Genomic DNA, 22,555 nt, shown 5'->3' with positions numbered 1-22,555 from the left:
TACAGTCGCCATGGCAACCGTGAACCTAGGTGTGACCTAGGTGACCAGAGGGACGGTGACCATGGCAACACAACGGAAGGTCTCTGCGAAAATGGCTCGGGACTAAGACAGGCGGCCGGGGGAAACGAAGGGGCGTGGCTTCCTTACGTAACGGCCGCCATGTTGGGAGGGGCGAGGCGCCATGACTCGCGAAAGGGGCTGCTGTCACGGCAACGGGGGAGCAAGGGGCAGGGGCGCCGGTTGCCATAGCGACGGTGGCGGGGAAGGCCGGGTCCCGGACCTGTGAAGCGACGGCAGCGCGTCGAGGTCGCTGGCCGGGTCGTTAGTGTCAGGAATGACGCCGAGGATGGTGCTCTTGAGTGACGTGCCCTTCAGCAGCCGGCTCCGCACCAGCTGCATGTTCCGCGGAGAGTCCACGCTGGCCCGCATGGTGGAGCCCGGCAGCAGCACGGCTTCGGGCGTCAGCAGCAGCGGCAGGCGGGTCGGGATTTGGATGGCGCTGCCCGACGACGCCATGCTGGGGGCGGGAGACTGGCGGCTTCGGGCTCGGCTCCGGCGCAAGGCCCGCTGCGGCGCGTGTCGGGTAAAGTCCGCGCGTCGCGGGCAGGCCGCGCTACGGCGGGCGGCGAGGTCCAAACACCGCAAGGCGCGCGTGCCCGCCACCGCCCCCTCTGGCCGCGGAGAGCATTGCGTGGCCTGGTGGAAGCGGGAAGAACACCGCCAGAATAGTTATTTTTTTAAAAAAGCAACAATGTCGTTGAGTGCCTTTGCTTCGTGGAAAGGAATGAGGGGAGTTTAAGCCAGCCGAAGCATTAAAAACGGTATTTGCTGTACAAGTAAATTCCTCTTGTTTTCAGTGGGGCTTACTCCCCTGTAAGTGCAGGCAGGATTTGCAGCTTTATTAGTTACAACACCAACAAGAGTCAACATTGAAGCAAGCTCTCCTTTTCTTTGGCAGGTTAAGACACAGCAACAGCTTCACTCGCCCTCTAATTCAGTGCTTTCCAAACCTGAGTAAGTTACCCAAAATTGGGTAAAAGTGTTTTTTGGGGGGGGGGGTAATGACACATGAACCCATTACCCAATCACGACAGGGACATTTAAGTTGGCTTCAAGATTGCCACGTGTACTGAAATATATTGGAAAATCTCCCAGAGTATTCCTATTAAGGCAAAAATTGATCAAACTACCAGTGGTAATTTGTGGAAATGACATAAAGATCATTCGGTGAAACTGTTTTTGTAATACAGGTAGTCCTCGAGTTACGACTTTTGTTCAGCGACAGTTTGAAGTTAGGGTTTTGGGTAATGAAGGCAAAGGTTTGGGAAGCACTATATAACCGGTGTGTTTTGGTTGGTCCCTCCAGGGTCCAGGCTAGATTCCACAGGAAGGTGCAGTAGCTGTTCTCAGAGGGCTAGAAGTGCTGCTCCCTCACCTGTGCTGTTGAGTGACTGCAGTTCCCAGAGTTTTTGGCCTCGTCAAGTTAGGGAAGACAAGGATTTTCTGACTTAGAGGCCCTGGTGCAAACAAATGGATGCTCTCGAATCAGCCACCGATGCTACTTCACAGGGTGGTTGAAATTTTAAGGGAGAAAGGGCTGAGGTGGAACCAAGCTTGCTTTATCTTGGGACCTGTTGCAAACAAAGGCCCTGCTATTCCCGCCGACAACCGATGCCTTTTACGTCAAAAGCGTCCCCTTCATCCAACTTAGGAGGAACATCTGGCTGAAGAAAGTTGTGTGTTTGCATACCAACACTCCTAAAGGGTGAGATAGAAAACCCAGTTTAGAGGGACTCATACTGCCGAAAGCTGGACCCTTTGCATCTAACTGTATGAGTTACAAGTTAAAGAAATGTTAGTTATGCAAGAATAGTTTTAACAATACTTTGAGATAGGCAGCTCCTAGGACCATGACTTAAAAGATGTTTTATCTATGTCCCTTTTCCCCCTTCTGTTAAAATAAAAGATGGAAGAATTTCCGAGGAAGCTTGCCAGGGTTACAAAAGCAAGCTTTTTGAACTTCTGTGTCACTAAAAGTTCTCAAGATACTTAGCTGCCCAAATGAGTCCCTGCCAGTTTACCCCTGCCCGTGCCATTATCATAACCCAGTCCCCAAAGATGTGATCAGTGATTTTTTTCCACTTCACAAGCATCATACACTCCCATTAGATCCATTCTGATTCTCAGGAGAGTCTTCCTAAATGTTAAGTGCTTGTTTCACCTGGCTCTGACTGTTACAGAAACCCTGAAATTCAGTCAGATGAGGACCAAAGGAATAAACTCTCCTTCCCACCTCCCAATTTAAGTTTGTATTTGGTCTCCAAAGGAGATAAAAAACACTGGAATACCTACTCGGTACAGTATGATCTACTTGTTCATTTCCCCTAAAATCTCGCACCTGCAGGAGTACAACAGAAGTGAAATGAAAAATTCAACATTTGTCTTTAGAAACCAGCTTTCGTACACTAGGTCATTCTCACATCCTTCTCCTTTTGGAGCTTGGATCAGGTGGCAGGAAAACAAAGGGGGCCCTATGGAAGAGAGACCTACTTCAAATGGTAGATCCTGAACACTGTTGGGGCTAATGGAAGGAGAGGTGAGACAGATCCACCCTCTTTGGCTTCATTATGATTGTCTACTACCTAATGAAATGAATAGGGGTTGTCCCTAGATGAACCTTGCATTTTTCTTATTCATGTCTGGAAGGACTGCATAGGAAAAACTTTTCAGTGGCCTGTTCATTGCAGAATATAATTGCTAATTAGTCAGGGAAAATAAATTATTTGGTCTGATTGTCTGCCTTTAAGGTACAGGTAGTCCCCGGGTTACAAAGTTGCCTGGTTTACAAACGACCCATAGTGAAGAGCAGAGCCTATTGTAGCAAAATTCGAGTTAAACACACAATGGTTTGAGTTCATTACACAATACTACTTGTACAGTATCATATGCTAATACTGTTCCGGCTTATATATAAATTCAACTTAAGGACAGACCTTGGGAACGGAACTTGTTCTTAAACTGGGGACTGTACTATAGTAACTTCATCTGAAAAAAAAATAACCTGCATGATCTGAGAAAGATCACTATTTTAGGACTTTCAGTCAAGTGACTGCTAAATGCAGAGTAGCAAGGAGCAATTAAAAAGTTGACAACCATGTATGAAGTTTGGGCTTCCAAATTGCAGAAGGAAATAGACACAGCTGTATTCTTACGGAAGAAATTATTTTAATTTGGAAACAATTCTATATACTGTACTGTGAAACAACTCCTGGCTCCCTCCTCTTGCGTATATCAATTATGTCCACAAGATGTCAGGGCATCACACATTATTTAATTTCCTGAGCTCTAATAAATGAGATATTTAAGAAACACTATCAGCACATGGCACAAGGGTTACCAGTCCTATGACTTAGTCATTTAAATAAATATTTTAAATATTTTATGGAGGCCCACTGAAATCAATTTGCGTTCCATTGATTTCATTATGCCTATGTTAAGACTCATATAGCAACGCTAGTAATCAGAAAAAGATATCTAGGATAATGAATAAATGAGTAACATTTGTAGAAACTAAAAGTATATCCATAAAATATTAATATAAAACTAGCTCAAGAAAATAAAAGATATTAAATTATACACGTGTGTGTTTAAAATAAACATTACAGCAGTGTATCTAAATTAAGTTGGTGATTGAGATGTCGAAACCCTGTTTTGTTTTATGTTTGTTTTTGCATTGGATGCTCCTGGTGGAGTATAAATCTTTAAAAAAAAAAAAAAAAGAATTTTCTAGGCATCTCACTGTGCAAGGCTTTGGCCCAGACCTGTTCTGTGAGTGACACCTCCCTTGCTCTCTAAATTCATTGGTATTTTGCACTTCTAGTACAAACTCTGTGTACAACTGAATGCATTCATTAAGATTTAAAAAACAACAAATTGTAGCTTGTATAAAAGTGAAGTCCTAGGATCAAGTTGTTTTCATTATTTTATGGAAGGCAGTAACTAATTACTTAAAGATGGTGGTTTTATGTAATTTTATCACCAGCCTAATCACTTACTGGTTTCATATATTGTGCTAAACTAGGGTTTGTTTAATCATGGTTTATTGCATAAACCACAATTAGGGTTCATAAAACTCCATAAACCATGTTTTATAGATCATGGCAGGTTTGTACAACATGCTAAGCCAAAATGGAACAATCCACACTGTGGTTTAACTAATTACGTGAAGCCAACTTTAGAAATGTACTTGAAATGAAGGAATGTGCTCTACCCATGCAACCTTTCTAAAAACATTAGCATTGGGACTGGTCAGCCACCACGGCAATTCCTTCCCAATCATCAAAGCCCTTTCTAAAGGCCATGGGGCTGGAAATGTTTGCAATCTCAATGTACCTGGAACTCCCCAGATTGAAGAAGGCTGAATGAGTAACTTGAAGCAGCTGAAGATTCTGTGGTATTTTATCTTAAGAACCAAACTCTAGAATTCTCTTAAATGACCACAAATTAACTGACCACCACAGCATTACTGGTTCCACCCTCACCTACTTGCAACTCTCAAAAGTGCTTTGGAATCAGGGAAACTCCACTTCCACAAATACGTTTCCTAAGGAAACATCTTCCATTTTACTATTACCAAACGTATTCTTTGGTTCTGACACTGCAAAACGTGAGGTCAATAATTACAAAGGTTTCCCATTAGAATTGATAGAATGAGGTCACTAAAAAAAAAAAGGCAGCAAAAAATACAGCAGTTAACTTTCTCATTGATAATTTGATCTGAAATACATTAATCAACCATGAAGCTGGAGTATTGTGATGAACTGCCATTCTACATAGAGCTTAAAACTTCTTCAACTGAGACTGCATGAAATGTTTGTATAGCAATGCAGTAGTTCAACAATGAAACCAGTTCCTTAGGGGCTGATGGGTACCTTTTCAAAGATGTGTCTAAACAGAAGCTGACAACCATCTGATGGGAATAACTTAATTTAGATTCCTGTACAAGCAAGAAATTGATGTTCTAAACTGTCTCTTTCAACTGATTCTATGATTTCATGAAGTCTTGTCAGCCCCATTAGGCAGACTAGACCAGGAAATAACTCCACAGGAAGGCTAAACCTACTTTTACTGAGATTGGCTATCTTGACAGTCTGATTGTGCTGTACCTCCTCCTTCTCCTTCAGTGAATTAGGGAGGTATCTCTCTGAGCCACTTCTGAATGTTATCTGGCCATTCTGGACTTAAAAATTGCTTCAGCCCCTTTTGCCTAGGTAACAGCTGCACATCTCCATCAAGACCATCTTCCTTACCTTCTACAAGTAGGTGTATTTGTCCCATTTTTGGCTCTGATTAGCAGGGTTTTGTGGCAGTGGAATCTTGCATCACAATGTCACATGCTGTTCACGTTCAGAATCCTAGCTGTTCCCATGTTCTTTTTCATTTCCCTGCACATCTTACAGCCAGCATACTGTATCTGTTAAAAATGGGCAGTCTACATTCAGTTTTCCCTCTTCCCCAAGGCGTTTCATTTTGTTTTTCCATTTCTGCAGACGTTAAGGGCCCCTTGAGCCTGTAAATATTATTCTTGAGTTGGGGGATAGTGCAATTTTGGCAATAAAAGGTAATCATTTCACCTATAGTATCTAGGATACACTCTAGAGTTGCACTGCATCCATTCATGGCAGTGGGGATTACACAACAGATGTTCACTACACATCAGCAATTGCAGTTCCCACTGTTCACAGACTGGGGTGTAAGTTAGATTCCTTGATATTTAGAAAAAGTGTACGGTCAAGAGTTAAATTGCCAATTTCATGAACACATCTGCACATAGTGTTGTAATTCTCAGTGGACCATACATAACTCAAGCCTCCTGAAGCTGCTTGCTTCTTTCTTCCACTCTTCTTTATTACTTGCCTTCAAGATACTTTAGATAAATATCCTCCACGTTAATGACCAGAATGAAGAAGACAGTGTATAATTTCCCAAATCAATAATAAGAAAGAATGACTAATAATGCTAATTTCATGCTCGTTTGCTGATCGGCACACCATACACCCATTGTCAAAAAACACACTTCATTTCAGTTGGGATAATCAGTACAATTTATCCACCTTTGCCTGTCTTTTGTATAAATGTGTCGTTCCAATTCCAAAGGTGGGCATTTTGAATTGATGTCGACATATTTGTCAAGAATTATAGGGATATGAGCATTAAATCCTGTTCTAGGATTGTTCTTCTGTGCATCCAGGGGAAATTAGATGATGGTCATGAAATTGCAGTGTGACACTTCTCCAGAGAAAAGAAGTGGAGAAACCATACTTTGCTTCCTTGCTATGAAAACTTGCTGTAATTCCTTCTGCATATGGAAGCAGTGTGACTGCCTCTGAAGGTCATCTGCTGGGATGGTCATCTCATGGGCTTCCTTGTGCAGTTGGTTGGCCACTGTGAGAACAGACTGCTGGGCTAGATGGGCCAGAGGTCCAATCCAGCAGGACACCGCTTATGCTCTTAATGAATGAATCGTGATGTCAGCCCCATTAAACAAACCAGGCCAGGAAATCAACTCCAGAGGATGGCTAAAACTACTTTGATTGAGATTGGCTATAATAACAGAATCTTGCCGGTCTGATTATACTGTATCTCCTCCATCTTCTTATAGTTCAGTGAATTAGGAAGCCATCTGCCTGAGCCATTTCTGAATGTGTATCTTGTTCTGGACTTCAAAAAAAAAATTTCAGCCCTTTTGCCTAGGCAACAGATCCTGCACATCTCTGTCAAGGCCATCTTCTTTATTCTCTATTTCTACTGGTACTTGGGAAGTAACAGCTAGATGCTGGAGGAGAAAGCCATGTGCCACATGGCTAGCCTTGCATCTCTTTAAATAATGCCAGAATCTTGTACATCCATCACAAGCTGATGAGTCTCAGGGTTCTACTACAAAATGAAACAGATCTCAGAAGCCTGAATTCTTCCCATCCCTCTTGTAATCCACTCACTGGTCAGAACCTTTAGAAAGTTCAACAGACGTCAGGAGGGAAAGCAGGAAGGATTCCAGAATGTTCTTTACGAGTCCGGAGTGACAGTTGAGTCAGGCAGTTGCAGAGAGGTGGAAGCTGTGCCAATTTGGAAAATCAGACAAAAAACTCCCAGGTAGAAGCAAACTGAAGGAGTAGCATCATGAAGGGAGAAGGGGACATTATATATCCAGTCTGTCGGTAATTTCTGAAAGCAGTGGCACATGGAAGAAAGAATTAAGCAGTGTAGCCACTATATAGAAGGGCAAAAACAGGCTTATCAAGAGGAGGAATGAAGTTCTCAGATTTGTAATGTTAACTCAGGAGTTTTGGAGCATTTTCATATCTTTCTGCTAAACTTTTCTCCTGCTGGCCAATCCATTACAGTAAATGGCCACACAAGGCTAATGACAGATTTTCTTTCATCTGAGTTCAGCTTGTGGAGGGGAACTCATTTCAGAAGAGGGGAAATTTGCAAAAGATAATGTTTCAATGTGAGATAAGGGTTCATTACCTATAACGTGCATGTTAAACCTCCCCTCCACATCCATATGCTCTCCCTTCCATTTCATATTTCTTTCATCTCAGTAAATTGGGCAGGGTAACAAATGGTTCAGCTGAAAATCCATTCTTTTTACACAGCGTTAGCGCCAGCTTTGAAGGCCTTCTCCAGCCTTCAGTGCTTATCACTATTTTCCGTTTCCTTCTCTTCCTTTTGGAACAGTAGTGGGGCTAGATCATGTCCAGAAGACCAGGTACCATCATTTTGCCTCCAGAAAATGGCCAGATCTCCCCCAGAATGAGTGAATCAATATGATCCAGCAACAAAAGAATAATAAGTTTTACATATCCCAACCTTAAGCATATTCTCCTTCATCTCAAAGAATGAGAATTGGCAGGATAAAATGCAGGTTCTTTTGTCTGACACTAGATATGCATGCAAAACATGAGTTAATGCCTGAATAAAGCCCCATCAAACTTTGTTGGTGAAAGAATCAACACAAACTGAGGCATAATTTTGAGGCTTCTCCTCCTTACCTCAAAATCTAGTGCATTTTGATCTAAGCTGTTCTTTAGAAGAGGAACATATGCAGAGTTGGGGAGGGGAGGAGATGACTAAGAAAGACAAGGCCATACCGAATAAGAGGACAGGCTTGTTTGGGCTTTCATTAAGCTATGAACTCCTGGGTACCTAGTTGCTGTGTTCTTGAGAAGAAGAGGATGGTTGCCAAACAGAGTCAATCAGCTATGCCCTATTAATAAGTATTTGGTTATCCTTCTTAACCTGCTGAAAAATTGACCCCTCTTAATGCCTCCAGAATTAAAATGGCTTTGTAAAAATGGTCTGTGCAGGCATATTTGCCTTTATCATTGACTGCCAGAGATTTCTGTTAGTCTTCTGACTCCAAAACTTCCAGCTTTTAATTTTTTTTACAAAAAAGCAAATGAAAAGAAATGGTCATTCAAATTAACCACCTTCTCTTTTCACCATCGAAGAGAAATATGGCTGAGGACAGCAAGCTGTGGTACCTTCAGACTGACAGGATGATGATGAAGCATTATCTGTCTCCTCCTGATCTCAACCAAAGGAATAGTGAAAAGACCTTCTACCAGAAATATTCATCAAGCTTAAAAACTATGATTCCCATCCGCTTAAGAGAAAGGCAAGTTGCATGTTCTCATACTCAGAATATAGCATTGAATAAGATGTCTATGATTGGCACCACAACTCCTGAATGAGTCAATCATCTCATTTATGACCATCAGAGGCCTGATTTTACTTATCCTCATATGCTGAGATGTAGTGGATGGGTAGAGTCCTTAAATTAGCCTCATAAATTGACAGACAATTCTTTAAAAACATCATAGGTGGTCAACCTGCAGACAAGGGGTCACAAGTTCTGAACTTAATTTAATTGACCCTTGACCTAATTTCCAAAGGTCTCTACATGCTTCAAATTTAGATTTGTAAGAAGGGCAATCTGCCTCTTCCTTGGGAACCTACGAGGCAGAAGGAAGAGATGATAGAAAGGAAGAAAGAAGGATATCAAAGATGGAAAGGGAGGTCTTCCTCACTTTCAGTCCCTACCTTCTGTTTGCATTGTCTCCACCCATCATGAGCATGAGGTCTTCAACTGATTTCCCTTAACAGTAAGAAGATTACTCACCCCATTCTAAACCTTTGGCACGCAGCATTTTTCTGGCTGCTGGCCACACCTTAATTCTGAGTGTTACACAAGGAAGATGCATTCTAAAAAGTAGCCTTATGGATAGCTTTCCCCTTTGTTTCCATTAAAAATTATGATTTCCTGTTAACTGATAAGCTTTTGGTGCCTCCTCAAACTTTTTGGGGGAAACAGACTAGCACGTTGGTCTGGGCTCCTGGGTTGTGCCACCCTGTGAAAGAATATACAGCTGGTCTTCGGAATGGGGAAAGCATGGCTGAACCATTAAGGAGGGGACTTTAAAAAAAAAACAACTCAGTCCTGGGAAAGGAAAAAGCATGAGAAAGAAACTCAAAATATCTCCACTTTGATTTTATTTGGTATGAGATGGGGCAGAGAGAAACTGATAGACTTTCAAGATTGTTGTTAGCCTTCAAGGTAATCAAGAAACAGGCATGGCCAGGATTTCAGGAATAATTACTGTTGTAAGAGAGAATACAGAATCTGACCCATTTTATATTAAACAAAATCAAAGTGGGGCTATTTTGAGTTTCTTTCTGATGCTTTCCTCTTTCTTGGGACTAAGTAATCTTTTCAGAAAATTCCTCCTTGTTTGCTCATGCCTTCCCCATTCCCAACGCCAGCTTTACATTCCTTCACACACACACACACACACAGCCCGATTTACATTTATCATGGAAATTAAATGATTGGCAAACACAGGAGAACTGTGAGAAATAAAGGCTGGAGAGAATAAAAACGTACTTTGCCTGCTGCTGAAAAGACAACCAAGTCGGCTGACTTCTTTGAGACAGCTATTCAATATCTAGTGAAAAGATTAGAGAACTCTTGCTAAAAGGCAGTGGTTGCCAGGGATGAGTAAAAGGTCTTGCTGATGAACAACTGTCAATCAAAGAGATGATTAGGGGGATTGAATGGGCAACAGTCCAATGTGGAAAGCAGCTTTTGATTCCTGTAAGATCTTCCCCCTCCCTCAATTGTTTATTCCCTCTTTCTCTCCCATTTGCAGATCTTCAGAGAATCCACTGGACAATGCTGGACTTTTCTCATTTGCAACGTTTTCTTGGTTATCCTATATAATGCTCCAGGGATACAGGCACAATGTCAGTTCGGCTACCTTGCCCCCTCTCTCTTACCATGATAGTGCCAAGCCAAATGCCAAAAGGTACAGCTGTGGTGACACAGCTATTATTTTAAAATCTCTCTCTACCCACCCCAACCTCTCTGCAAGAACCAACGTGGGAACAGGAAGGTTGCACTCATCTGCATTCACTGGACCTTGAGGATAACAAACCTAATAGGCAGTTGTTCGTAAGAAAATAATAGTGCATGTGGCATCCTGCTGTTCCATTCCTGAAAGGAGAAGGAAAGCAGGGCGGTAGGCCAAGTGTAGCACTGTAATTTCTAGATAATTTGGGCTGCACATGGAACGCTATCATCCTGATTTAAGTCTTCTTCACAGAAATTCTTTGGGGAAGGTGTGCATTAACAGGGTTGATAGCAGCACCTGGTGCTCCTGGGCATGTCAGCATCCCAGCAATGCTATAACTTGGTTTGAAAGTGATAGAGAAATTGGTTTGCATTTAAATGTTGAACTTTTGGAACAGTATACCCAGGCGAAGCTTTGTTCTCCTTAAACGTCTCCATCTCCAAATTTGGTGTTACAGTACTCCAATTTTTTTTTAAAAGTGAACAATATGCATTCAGTGGAGAAAAGGGCACCAGAAATGGATATAATACTGAAAATAATATGCAAATAGATCATATTAGGGACCTGCTTGCTAAAATACGCAGGTGTGCAAATTCTGCATCTTAGGACATGCTAGCAGAAAAATACATATGCATTTTCCTGCAACTGTTAAAAAATCTTACATTTATGCAAAAACAACCAGCCCTGATCACCCTGTGGTCAGACTACTCAACACACTTCGCGTAGGGCTACTTTTGAAAGCTATTTGGAAGTGGCACTTGACACAAAGTTGGCAATTGGCTACTAACAGAGAGAGGTCAGTTTAGAGCATCACACCAGCAGTTTAGTCACTGTATTGGCTGCTGATAGCGTTCTAGGTGCAGCTTGAGTTGCTGGTTTTAACCTATAATGCCCTACATGGCCTCCTTGTACCTACAGGTGAATCTCCCCTGTCCAGATCCAACCAGATCCCCTGTCCAAATCCAACCAATTTTCTGTGCTCGTTTTGAATTACAATTCAGTAAGCTCAGATGCCAAAAAGGGCCTGTAGCACTTCTCAGCAGCCACTGCCCATTGATAGAAGATGAACGCCAGCAGAGCTCATTCTGTCTGGGCGTCCTGAAACTTGGAATCAACCCTATGTATTTGTGGCAGCCCTTTGAGGTAGACCAGACTAGGAAACCAATGCTATGAATGCTAATACTAATTTTATTATAAGGTTACAGTTACAGAGTCTTGCACGTCTAAATGCACTTCCCCCTTCCTCCCGTTTATGTTCAAGACAACTAGGGAGGGTCAAGCCTCAGACACTTTCTGAAATTACATTTCTGCCTTGGACTCAAATTTCTTTTGCCTGACCATTGTCTCAGTTGCAGCTCTTCTTCAAGGTTATTTTTACTGCCCATTACAATTTGCCACCTTTGCTTGGGGAAAGCAGAGCATGTAGCAGAGGGTTAGCATTTTGGGGAATTAATATAAGGCAGTCATTTTAAGCAGAAAATTCTCTGGAAAAAAAAGCGGGGACACACAATTCCTGTCCCTATGAAAATTCTTGCTGGTGAAAATTCTTGGTGCTACTTAAAACTCCGAGTAACACCAAGGATGGGAAGGAGAACGCAAGACAAGTGAAGCAAACAATGGAGTGAGATAGTAACTTTCAGATAAGGCATTGGCAAAGCCTTGATTCACGTTTATGCAACTCTAGACTGAATGTCTGCTGAAAGCAAGATACCCCATTCCATCTCCTCAATTTTCTCTCTATCCTCTGTAATAATTAATTGACAGCAGCCAAGTTTCCTTTAACAGGCATGCACATGGAAGAAATATGTAATGTGAGTTGTTTGCTTTTTTACAGATTTCGATTCCTTTGGGAAGCTGAGGTGGCCAAAGTTGGACCTGAGAAAGCTTCTTTAGGCAAAGTGGTCTTTAAATTTCAAAGGACAAGAATTTTGATCGACCTAATAGCTAATACCTTTTATGTCATTTTCAGTGCTTTAGGGCCAGTGAGTAACCTGGAACAATACTTTGAGAGCTGAGCACAAATAACCTTTCAAAATATTTTGGATAGAAAATTTGATTGGGTGATTTCTCAAAATTTCTCCAGGGGAAGGAGAACATTTCCATCAATTGCTCAAGGCAGAACCTTTGATAAAACCCACCCCCACTGAAAAGGCTTCATGGGAGTAGTTTCTGATGTTTTTCTTTGGGATTGAAAGAAAATGTGGGAAGCCAGAAAGACTGTAGACCTGGCTGTAGACCTATCTCCCTGGTTGCTTTGTCACTAAGAGCACAGAGAGAGAGATAGACAGACAGAAACCCACTCCACTTTTAAGACATTCATTGCAACTGAGATCTGCTCTGAAAGAAATTTCAAAAGCAAATTCTCTTTCACCAAATTGAATGAGAATCAATAGACAAACCACTGGAGAACTTCTCTGCCTACTGCTATTGCATTTATAAACAAATTTAAAAAGAGAGGTCTTATTTCAGTGGAGAAACACTCATACTACATGCAAAAGATCCCAGTTTCATTCTTGGCATGAACAAGATATGAATCTTTTCTTAGGCTAAGAAGCACATTGACGTTGGCATCATAATCCCGAAGTAATGAGTGATCTAGAACAACAACTGGAGCTTGTGATTTTCATAACAAAGTACTGTTTCGATGATGATAACAATGCCAGTGACACAAATATTACTAAAACATGTCTTCTCCAAATGCTTTGATTTATAGAAAAACACTCAAAAGGGATCTACAAAAAATGAAGTTGAAGAATTTATGTTGTAAATAATACTAGACTAGATGATCCAATAGTCTGAAGATTATTTTGTGCTGGCCAAGTGGTTTTTTCATCTCTACTGCCTGAGTAGCCTATAAATTTTTCACACAGATTGTAAAGTATGGGGGTCAAATAAATGAGGCTGTATTGAATAATATTGACTACTTCAAAAATATATCAACAATACACTTTTCCTTCCCCCAAATAATTTAGATTTTGGGTTTTTTGTTTTTGGCAGACAGTGATCATCCACAACATTCTTCAGTACAGTGAAAGGGGCTCAAGAGACTCGATGAAGGGAATTGGCCTCTGTGTAGCCCTTTTTTTCACTGAATTTTCAAAAGTTGTGTTCTGGTCATTGACATGGGCTGTCAACTACCGCACTGCTATCAGGGTAAAAGTTGCAGTAACAACTGTTGCTTTTGAGAACCTGCTGTCCTTTAAGTCTTTGACACAGACATCTTTGGGCGAAGTAAGTCTTCAGGATCATATCCTCATCTGATTTCCTAGAAATATTTAATTTGCAAATGTCTTCAGGTTTTGTTTTTTTCCCCAAAAGGGATATTGTGAACTTCTGATTAATGGGTAAAGTCATTAATGGCTGTTAATCATGATGCAATATGGTATCTCTAGAATCTGACATAAGAAATAACAGCTGCAAGAGGACAATGCAATGGATTTCATGTCCTCCTTCAGAACCTCCCAAGAGTCATCTTCTTGGCCATTGTGCAGAACTGAAAAAATGATGGACCAGAAAGCCCTTTGTTCTGATTCTCCCGGATTCTTGTGTTCTCATGGTATCCAGTCTGACATTAAGCTGTTTTGGAGCCCTTCTCTAAGTAGCCATATATATTTCTGAATACTACAAACTCACAGAGAGGGACAACTATAAGGATTCCCATCTGATTGACCACCTCAGCAGGTTATAGAAAAGGTACTGATCAGATGGAAAGACCCATTGAGTTGTCCCTGTCTATTAGATGTAGCATTCACACACACAGTTACGTGGAATATTAGCATATTGGAGTTTGCAAGTGACTTGTGACATATATAGAGTATAAGGAAGATGAGCTTGAGACAAACATGCAAGAACCTAGGCAAAGGGGGCTAAAGCATTTTTTAAGTCCAGAAAAATGAGAGAACGTTCAGAAGTGGCTGAGGCAGATGCCTCCCTAATTCACTAAACTATAAGAAGGAGGAGGAAGTCCAGCACAACCAGACTTGCAAGATTTTGTTGTTATAGCCTATCTCAATAAGAGTAATTTTAGCCATCCTCTGGAGTTTATTTCCTGGTCTGGTCTAACTACTGGGGCTGACAGCAAATAAAGCATGACTCCAAGTCATGAAACCCAAGCCAAGAGAACAGAAATAAATATGAGTGACCTGTACTTCACACAGTCAAGGGCATATTACTTATATGTTATAAGTAATAACATATTGATTTATGTATTAATATAGGATATTTTTGCCATCCCATGATCCAAGCATTAAAAAAACAAACCAAGAATGCCAAAAATAAAATGTGAAATTGTGGTGTTTTGCTTGTTTGAACCAACAACATCTCAAGCAAAACTGAAGCATGCATGGCAAATCTCTTTTTCAACTTAGACCCGCTTTGACCCCAGTCAGTGGATAAGGATGAAATAGAAAACCAGCAACTGTTTATTATGTGGGCTTTCATATCCTCTTTGACATGTTAACAATATCTGTAAACCCATGGTCACCTCATTTTTGTAAGTAGAGCAAACCAAATCCAGGTTACCAACTGAACTTTTCCCATTGAAATCAACATAGAGCTAAGTCATTAATGACATATTCCATTGATTTCAATGGAACCAAAGCCCAACAATCTGGAGACACTCCGATACTTACAGCTTTAACCATCATTCTTGTTATCCAAGGGATGATTAATGGAGATCTTCATCTCTTGTCTTTAAGGTTGGCATCCTAGAGGTATGAATCAGCCATCTGATCCTGACATTAAACATTGATTGACAATGATTTGGAAATCTTTCAATGCAAGATCACTTCTGACCAGTTTCTTCATTGTCTTTCAGATGATTAATTTCTTAGCCAATGATAGTTATCGAATATTTGAAGCTGCCTTGTTCGGCCCAATGCCCATGACTACACCTCTGTTGATTGTTGTTTGCACCATCTATTCTTGCATTCTCCTTGGTCCCACAGCACTCATAGGAACATTCATTTATGTTATGTTCATACCCTTACAGGTAAAATGTTATCCTTTTCTAAAAAATCATATATATTTATACCAGAAGATCTCTCTTACTCTCTCTCTCTCTTTGTTATTAAAATAAGGGATTCCCTCCCCCCGACCCCCATTTTAAGAAAGTAAGTTATTGGCAACCTGGACATGCGATTAAATATGGAGAGTGGGGAGTATAGAGGATATTCTAGTCTGTTCCCACTCTGTCTTGGTTTTAATGCTTTTTCTTCCTCCTATAGATCTCACTGCAGGTTACTTCCTATCGAGATTTTTCTAAATCCCTTGTACTTCTGCAAACTTTATAGTCCAAATTTGTTGATACCTCCCTCTTCCAATATGTGAGCAATGCTGTTGTGAATATTTAAGCAATAACACTCACAGCCTGAATTTGAGCAACAGAGGGGATAGCTATGATTAGGAAGACTGTTTTTTTAAACATGGGTTTAGCATTCATCCCTGCATGAAGTCTGTGCTGTTTATGACATTTTGCCCATTCCCTACAGATGCTCATGGCCAAATTAACTTCTGTTTTCCGAAGAACGGCTCTTTTGATGACTGACAAACGTGTGCGAATAATGAGTGAGATTTTGACGTGCATTAAGCTGATCAAAATGTATGCCTGGGAAAAATCATTTGCAAACGTTATCACAGGTATCTGGAGTGGGAAGAAGAATTGTTCTTTCATATTTCAATGGAATGCTTTAACTAGATCATTCTCTACCCAATCTATGATTCACCTTTAATTGAAGATGCTAGGGTATAATTTGCAAAATTATATACCGTTGTCTAGAAAGATGTATGATTTATCACTTTGCTCCACATCATAATAGGATGATGTTTTTTACCCTTTGCAGGCATCAGGAAAGCAGAAAGAAAAACACTGGAAAAAGCAGGCTATGTCCAGAGTGTGAATTCTGCTCTTACCCCAGTTGTTTCCACGCTGGCAATTGTTATGCTATTTTCCTTCCATACCCTCTTAAAGCATGAACTAACAGCTGCTGTCGTAAGATGATATTTCTGTTTCTTAGTTGCCCCATTGTCTTTGTCATAGCCATCAATTCCTAATCAAGATGATGCCAAAATGACAGAATCAGCGTCAGCATGCAAGCTCCATCCTTTGTTGCTTGTATCGCCATAACGGCATGCAAGTATGTAAGTGGCCTATGTGCTTTAAAATACTTCAAGCTATTGTCCAGCTTCCAGAGGCAAGAGGCACAATGGCAGCAGCTTCTTCTTTTCTTCTCCAGACCTTTGATCCACCCACCTTTGGTGGTGAGCTAAATTTTTGGTGCACCAGGCAGCAGTTAGAAATGCAGGATGGATCAAAGGACTTAGCTGAGATCCAGGGATGACTGCCTTTTCACCAGAGAAATATCATAGTCAGAGTCCACACTGGAATATGGGAATATGGGAATACTGTAATGGTATGTGGGAATGACCTTGGGAGACAGGAGGCCATTCCTAAAACTCCAACCAGGATCTTCCACCTCTCTTAGGAAGAGAGTAGGAGACCCTGCTTGGAGTTTTGGGAATCGTTCCCACATACTGTTACACATACAGACAAGTAGTCTGTAAAAGAGATAATGTCTCAGTTGTTTTGCAAATTCCAGATGACTTCTGAGACTACTTTAAGACTGAATAGCTTGCAATATGGAGAGTCATTGCCCAACACATTTAGGGGCATCAGGTTGGGTTAGTCTATTACACCAAAATAGTAAATAGAAAGCCGGGGCTTGAAAGTTAGAAACCCTTGAAAGACATGCCTCACTTGCATGTACCCCCCTCCCCCATTTGATACTAAGAATCCTTTAAGTCCTTCTCTTTTACAGGCCTTCAGTGTGATTTCAGTATTTAATATAATGAGGTTTTCAATTGCCATTTTGCCATTTGCGGTGAAATCAGCTGCAGAAGCCAGTGTCTCCTTAAAAAGACTGAAGGTAGAAATTAGTTTTGGGGGGGGGGGGAATCCATTGCAGATATTTTGGGCTTATTAACCAAATGCATAAAAAAGAATATCCTGTGTTAGGTACAATACAACCAGATTCCTATATTACGTCGTATCTGTTTTACTGTCAATGTCCCCTAATATATTATTGTAAAATTATATTATTATTATACACGACATGAAATCACAGCTGGCAGTTCTTTAGCTGGTGTTGGTCTTCATTCGCATCGAGTTCTTCCCAAGAATTAGGATGTCCTAAAGTATCAGCGTAGTATACTGTATGTATGGATCCAAGCAATGTAACCTTCTGTAATTGACAGATGGAAATGTTGTCAATGCGCATATTTTCTAAGTGGCATCCAAGGTTTTTTGGAATCGCACCCAGTGTGACGATAACCACTGGGACCACCACTGCCAGTTTATGCCGTAACTTTTCTACTTCAATTTTCAGATCTTGATACTTTATGATCTTCTCCAGTTCTTTTTCTTCTATTCTGCTATCCCCTGGTATTGTCACATCAACTATCCACACTTTCTTCTTCTCAACCACAGTTATATCTGGTGTGTTATGCACCAAGGCTTTATCAGCTTGTATTCAGAAATTCCACAATATTTTAACCTGCTCATTTTCAACTACATTTTCAACTATATGTTCCCACCAATTTTTCATTACTTGCAAATGATCATTTTTACAGATGTTCCAGTGAATCATTTTGGTGACTGTGTACTGTCATTGTTTATAGTCAGTTTGTGCGATCTTGCACGAGCTGAGTATATGATCTATTGTTTCTTCTGCTTCTTTGCACAATTTACACTTTGAATCATTTGATGGTATTTCAATTCTGACCTTGATTGCATTTGTTCGAATAGCTTGCTCCTGAGCAGCCAAAATCAAGCCTTCAGTTTCTTTTTTTAATGTTCCAGTTGTAAGCCATTGCCAGGTTTTATCTTTATCCACTTTCCCCTCAGTCTTTTGTAGAAATCATCCATGCATTATATTATTACGGTTAGTCACACAGTCAACCATATGTTTAGACTGGATGTGGCATTTTTGTCTACCTATCAAGTACTTCCCAAGGACCTGGGATAGGCAGATGTTGTTTAATAATATTAAACGTATCGTCGTAGGATGTAAGCTGTTCCAAGTAAAGCTGCCTTTTGCAATTGACTTAGGGTGATTTTGTCAATGCTGATGGTGTTCAAGTGGTCCTCCAGATGTTTTGGGATTGCACCCAAGGTGCCTATTACTTTTGTTACTCTTTGCTTTCTTTTGCCATAGTCGTTCTACTTCTATTTGCAGGTCTTCATATTTTATGATTTTCTCCAGTTCTTTCTCTTCTATTCTGCTGTCTCCAGGTATTGCAATGTCCACTATCCAGATTTTTTTGTCTTTCATATCAACGATTTTTAAGTCTGGGGTGTTGTGTAGCAGATGCTTGTTTGTTTGAATTCTAAAGTCCCAGAGCAGTTTAGCTTCTTCATTTTCTATGACATTGTCTGTTTTATGGTCCCACCAGTTCTTGCTTGCAAGCAACTGGTATTTCTTGCAGATATTCCAATGCACCATTTTTGCTACTTTGTCATGCCATTGTTTGTAATCAGTCTGTGTGACCTTCTTGCAGCAGCTAACTAGGTGATCTGCATCATCATCATCATCATCATCATCATCATCATCATCATCATCATCATTATTTTGTGCCTTCGAGTCAGTGTTGACTCCTGATGACTGCCTGGACTAGTCCCTGTAGTTTTCTTGGCAAGATTTCAAAAGTGGTTTGCCCTTGCCATCTTCCTAGGCCTGAGAGGGAGGGACTGGCCCAAGGTCACCCAGCTGGCTTTGTGCCTAAGGTGGGACTAGAACTCACATTCTCATGCTACCTTAACCACTACACCAAACTGGCTCTCTATAGTATTATACTATCAATCATATTTTGTTATTTGCCTTTGCAACAACAGGGAATGGCTCTGAAGCTATTTTCACTTGACTCTGCAATAAAATTCATTTTCCAATATCTATTTTAACCATGATTATTTCTAAATGTACATGAGTGATTTTTGAGTAGTCATACACAAGATAGCCAGTATATATATGTATATACACACAAATTCAGGTGCGCACACAGCTACTGTACATTGATATGTCAAATATATATTAAGTAACATATATAAAAAAGGAATAAAACAAATTTGAACATAAACTCACAGTATCAAAGCCTAAGAAGAATCCTTCAAGATCAGACTAAAGCAGTGTTTCTCAACCTTAGCAACTTTAACAAGCAAGCTGGCTGGGGAATTCTGGGAGTTGAAGTCCACACCTCTGTGGCTTCAACTGGAGCCACACTGGACTAAAGACTCTAGTTCAGTGTTCTGTGGCTGTAGAATGGAGACCAACTACTACATTATTTTCTCAAAAGAATTCCTTGGTCACCTTTCAGTCTTAGATTTCCAAGGCAATTTACTGTGGCAGCTTCACAGCCCAACTGTCTTATGAAAATAGGAACCTGATTAATCCTGTCAGACTGTAAAGAGCCATGGAGATGGCCTGGAAGGGAAGATTTAGAAGCAGTTACAAAAACAAGAAGGCCAGAAGCATTCCTTAAGCTCTGGGAAAATATTAGGAAGAGGCTCAGGGTGGTTCTTCCCTGATTCAGTGGGGTATAAGAGGTAGGGAAGGTAAAACACAAGTAGACTTGCAAGATTCTGTTACTATAGCCTATCTCAGTAAAGCTTAGTTCTAGTCGTCCTGTGGAGTCAATTTCCTGATCTGGTCTACTTCATAGGAATGACATCAATCTTGCAAGTCTGATTGTGCTTTTCCTGCTTCTGCCCTTGTTTGCGTAACAACTTCTGAACATGCCCTTCAGGAACATCTTCATAGCTCTGTACGAAGAGAGACTATTAGTCCTTCATGCTTCTTTCCAGCTCCAAAACAGTTCTCTTGAGAGGTGATACTTGAAACTGAATCCAGGACCTTCTGTATAAACAGTTAAGACTGTTCTGCTGGGCCTATCTCATTCTCACAGTATTTGGCATCATCTTAGATCCTGCTTTTTGTCTTGTAGAAAATTCTCACTACGAAAATTCCTCCTGCATATGTGACGACCCTGAAGGACTCCAAAAATGCTGTGGTGCTGAAAGACGCCACATTGTCTTGGGAATGTGCTTCGGGTGAACACCACACCAAAAATAGCAAGGAAACTCTTCTGAATAGGAAAAGTGACTGCAAATACCCACCGAGGGTAGATTCAGCCATTTCTCTCTCTCAGTTATCAACTGCTGGGAATGACAGCTACAGTAGCTTTATCCTGCAGAATATAAGTTTTATAGTAGAGAAAGTAAGTATATGGGAAGAATAATATTTAAACCAAAGTCAACCTGGTGCTAACTCATGTTAAGATTTAAGATTTACTCTGGGTTTAAATAGCCAGCACACTGATGGGAAAGATCCCTTACTGCTTTGTATACATTATATTCAGAATAGATTTCCTTCCTAGGGCAAGGTTTTGGGGATTTGTGGAAATGTTGGAAGTGGAAAGACCTCGGTCATCACAGCAATATTAGGACAGGTACATAAATGTTTACACTTTTCTCAGTTCAGCTCTAATGTAATGTTTTACAATACTTTACAACAAAATGTTTTTTTTCCTAACTATGGCTATGCTGATCAAGTCCAAACTTCGACAAGTCCAAACTCGTGCTTGCCAGAGATAGGCCTATGCTGCATGAACCATACACCATTCTGCTAATACGTTGACCCTCTCAACTCATATGGTTAATGCATATCAACAGTATCTTTGTTTGCAGGAGTTTTATTATTTATTTAAATAGAGGAAGCAGATCTCAAAAATACAAATTTCCAAATCTGTATATAAATTGCATTTAGATACATTAAAATGTCCACGATGGAGCCTTGGAACATTTGGAAGAATGGCTAATCCAATGGATAGTAAATTTCTTTTGCATATAAGTGTAATAGGTCCTGATCAGACAGTGTTGACAAAGATCAGATTCCTTAAGCTTCGCTGAGAAGATGTAGGAAAGTTTGTAGAATTAAATGTTTGTTTAATTATGAATTGTGGGAGGAACTGGATTCATCTGCACTGCACAGACTAAGTCAAGGTGCAGAATATTCAGGCAATCAAATAATTCTTGGTGTATGAGACACAGTGAACTCTTCCCCAATTATGATACTAAAAATACAATAAAAATACAACATTACGTAATACCCAGAATTAGAGGCTGGAGTTGATGTCTCATTTGGCCCTGATGGGAGGGCTGGTCTTGGCATGCCTAGTTTTCTCTTCCCTTCCCTAACTTTCCATCATTTTCAAGTTCTCCATTAGAAGCAAAATATGTATCTAATAATTTGTGATTTACTATGCATGGATTAACAGATAACAGGGAAACCAAGTGAAGCAGATTTGATATCCAACCATTCCTTCTACCCACTTCAGATGTATCTGTATCATGGGACAGTCACTGTGGATGGCACTTTGGCATATGTGTCACAGCAAGCATGGATATTTCATGGAAGTGTCAGGGAAAATATACTGTTTGGAGAAGTCTATGATGAACAAAGGTAACTATAAAAATAAGTAATAAAAGAGAATAAGATTATAGCACTGGTAGGGAGGCTGCTCCGTCTTTCAGAATTATCACATTCCCTTTACTGATCCTTGGCTCTGTTTTTAAAAAAGGAATTCAGTCTTTAATCCTTTTATTTTTAGATATATAAACAAAAGGGTAAAAATTCTACTCAAATGCTAGGATGTTGTACAGTTAAATAACTGTTATCGTACTTATTTATGGAAACAACTACTTACTTCTCTTAGCATATTTATGAGAAATGCTCTGGGGACAGAAAATGAAAATAACAAAATGAAATTTTCAAAACTGTAAATCAAATAAAAAACACATTAAATCAAAACATAACTCTGCAATGTGAAATGCAATGGTGGCATAAAATATCAGCTACTTTAAGGTTTTCAGATTCTGACATTGCAGGAAGAGTTCTGCAGGCAAGGTGTCATAAACCAAAGACCATTTCTGTAGCCATCTTACCTGAGTGAGTGATGGGAACTGAAGTAAGGCTTCAGAAGTTGCCTGAATGTTTGAAGAAGTTCATTTGAGGACAGAGAGCATCAGGCCTTCTCCATTTATATTGTGGTTCTTCCAAAAGCCTATAGCAAAGTAACATTGCATCTAGAAGGTC

At 40.4% G+C, this 22,555-nt stretch overlaps 2 protein-coding genes and 1 pseudogene across 3 annotated transcripts in view; 1 reads left to right on the top strand and 2 right to left on the bottom strand.

Annotated features, from left to right (window-relative positions):
- Window positions 1-613, bottom strand: part of LONP2 (lon peptidase 2, peroxisomal) — a 39,324-nt gene extending 38,711 nt beyond the window's left edge. For both annotated transcript variants that reach the window (XM_007421857.3, XM_088136105.1), the window contains exon 1: window positions 281-613. In XM_007421857.3, coding sequence (XP_007421919.1) covers window positions 281-516 — 236 coding nt within the window. In that variant the 5' untranslated portion in view covers window positions 517-613. The remainder of the gene's footprint in view (window positions 1-280) is intronic.
- Window positions 607-22,177, top strand: LOC103065696 (ATP-binding cassette sub-family C member 12). The gene is made up of 12 exons (XM_088136111.1): window positions 607-1,014; window positions 8,514-8,680; window positions 10,212-10,367; window positions 12,247-12,394; window positions 13,410-13,643; window positions 15,229-15,402; window positions 15,902-16,049; window positions 16,253-16,401; window positions 17,228-17,335; window positions 20,406-20,678; window positions 20,838-20,909; window positions 21,798-22,177. Exons 2-12 carry the CDS (start codon window positions 8,520-8,522, stop codon window positions 21,924-21,926), a joined length of 1,752 nt encoding a protein of 583 aa, XP_087992237.1. The 5' UTR covers window positions 607-1,014; window positions 8,514-8,519; the 3' UTR covers window positions 21,927-22,177.
- Window positions 17,416-19,346, bottom strand: LOC148216493 (uncharacterized; annotated as a pseudogene).
- Window positions 22,178-22,555: the final 378 nt, after the last annotated feature.

Source organism: Python bivittatus, unplaced genomic scaffold (genome assembly GCF_059951505.1).
Source record: "Python bivittatus isolate LINGU-HERP-01145 unplaced genomic scaffold, Pbiv_v1 ctg000190_np1212, whole genome shotgun sequence".
Classification (NCBI taxonomy): Eukaryota; Metazoa; Chordata; class Lepidosauria; order Squamata; family Pythonidae; genus Python; species Python bivittatus.
This window is presented reverse-complemented; position numbering and strand designations above follow the sequence as displayed.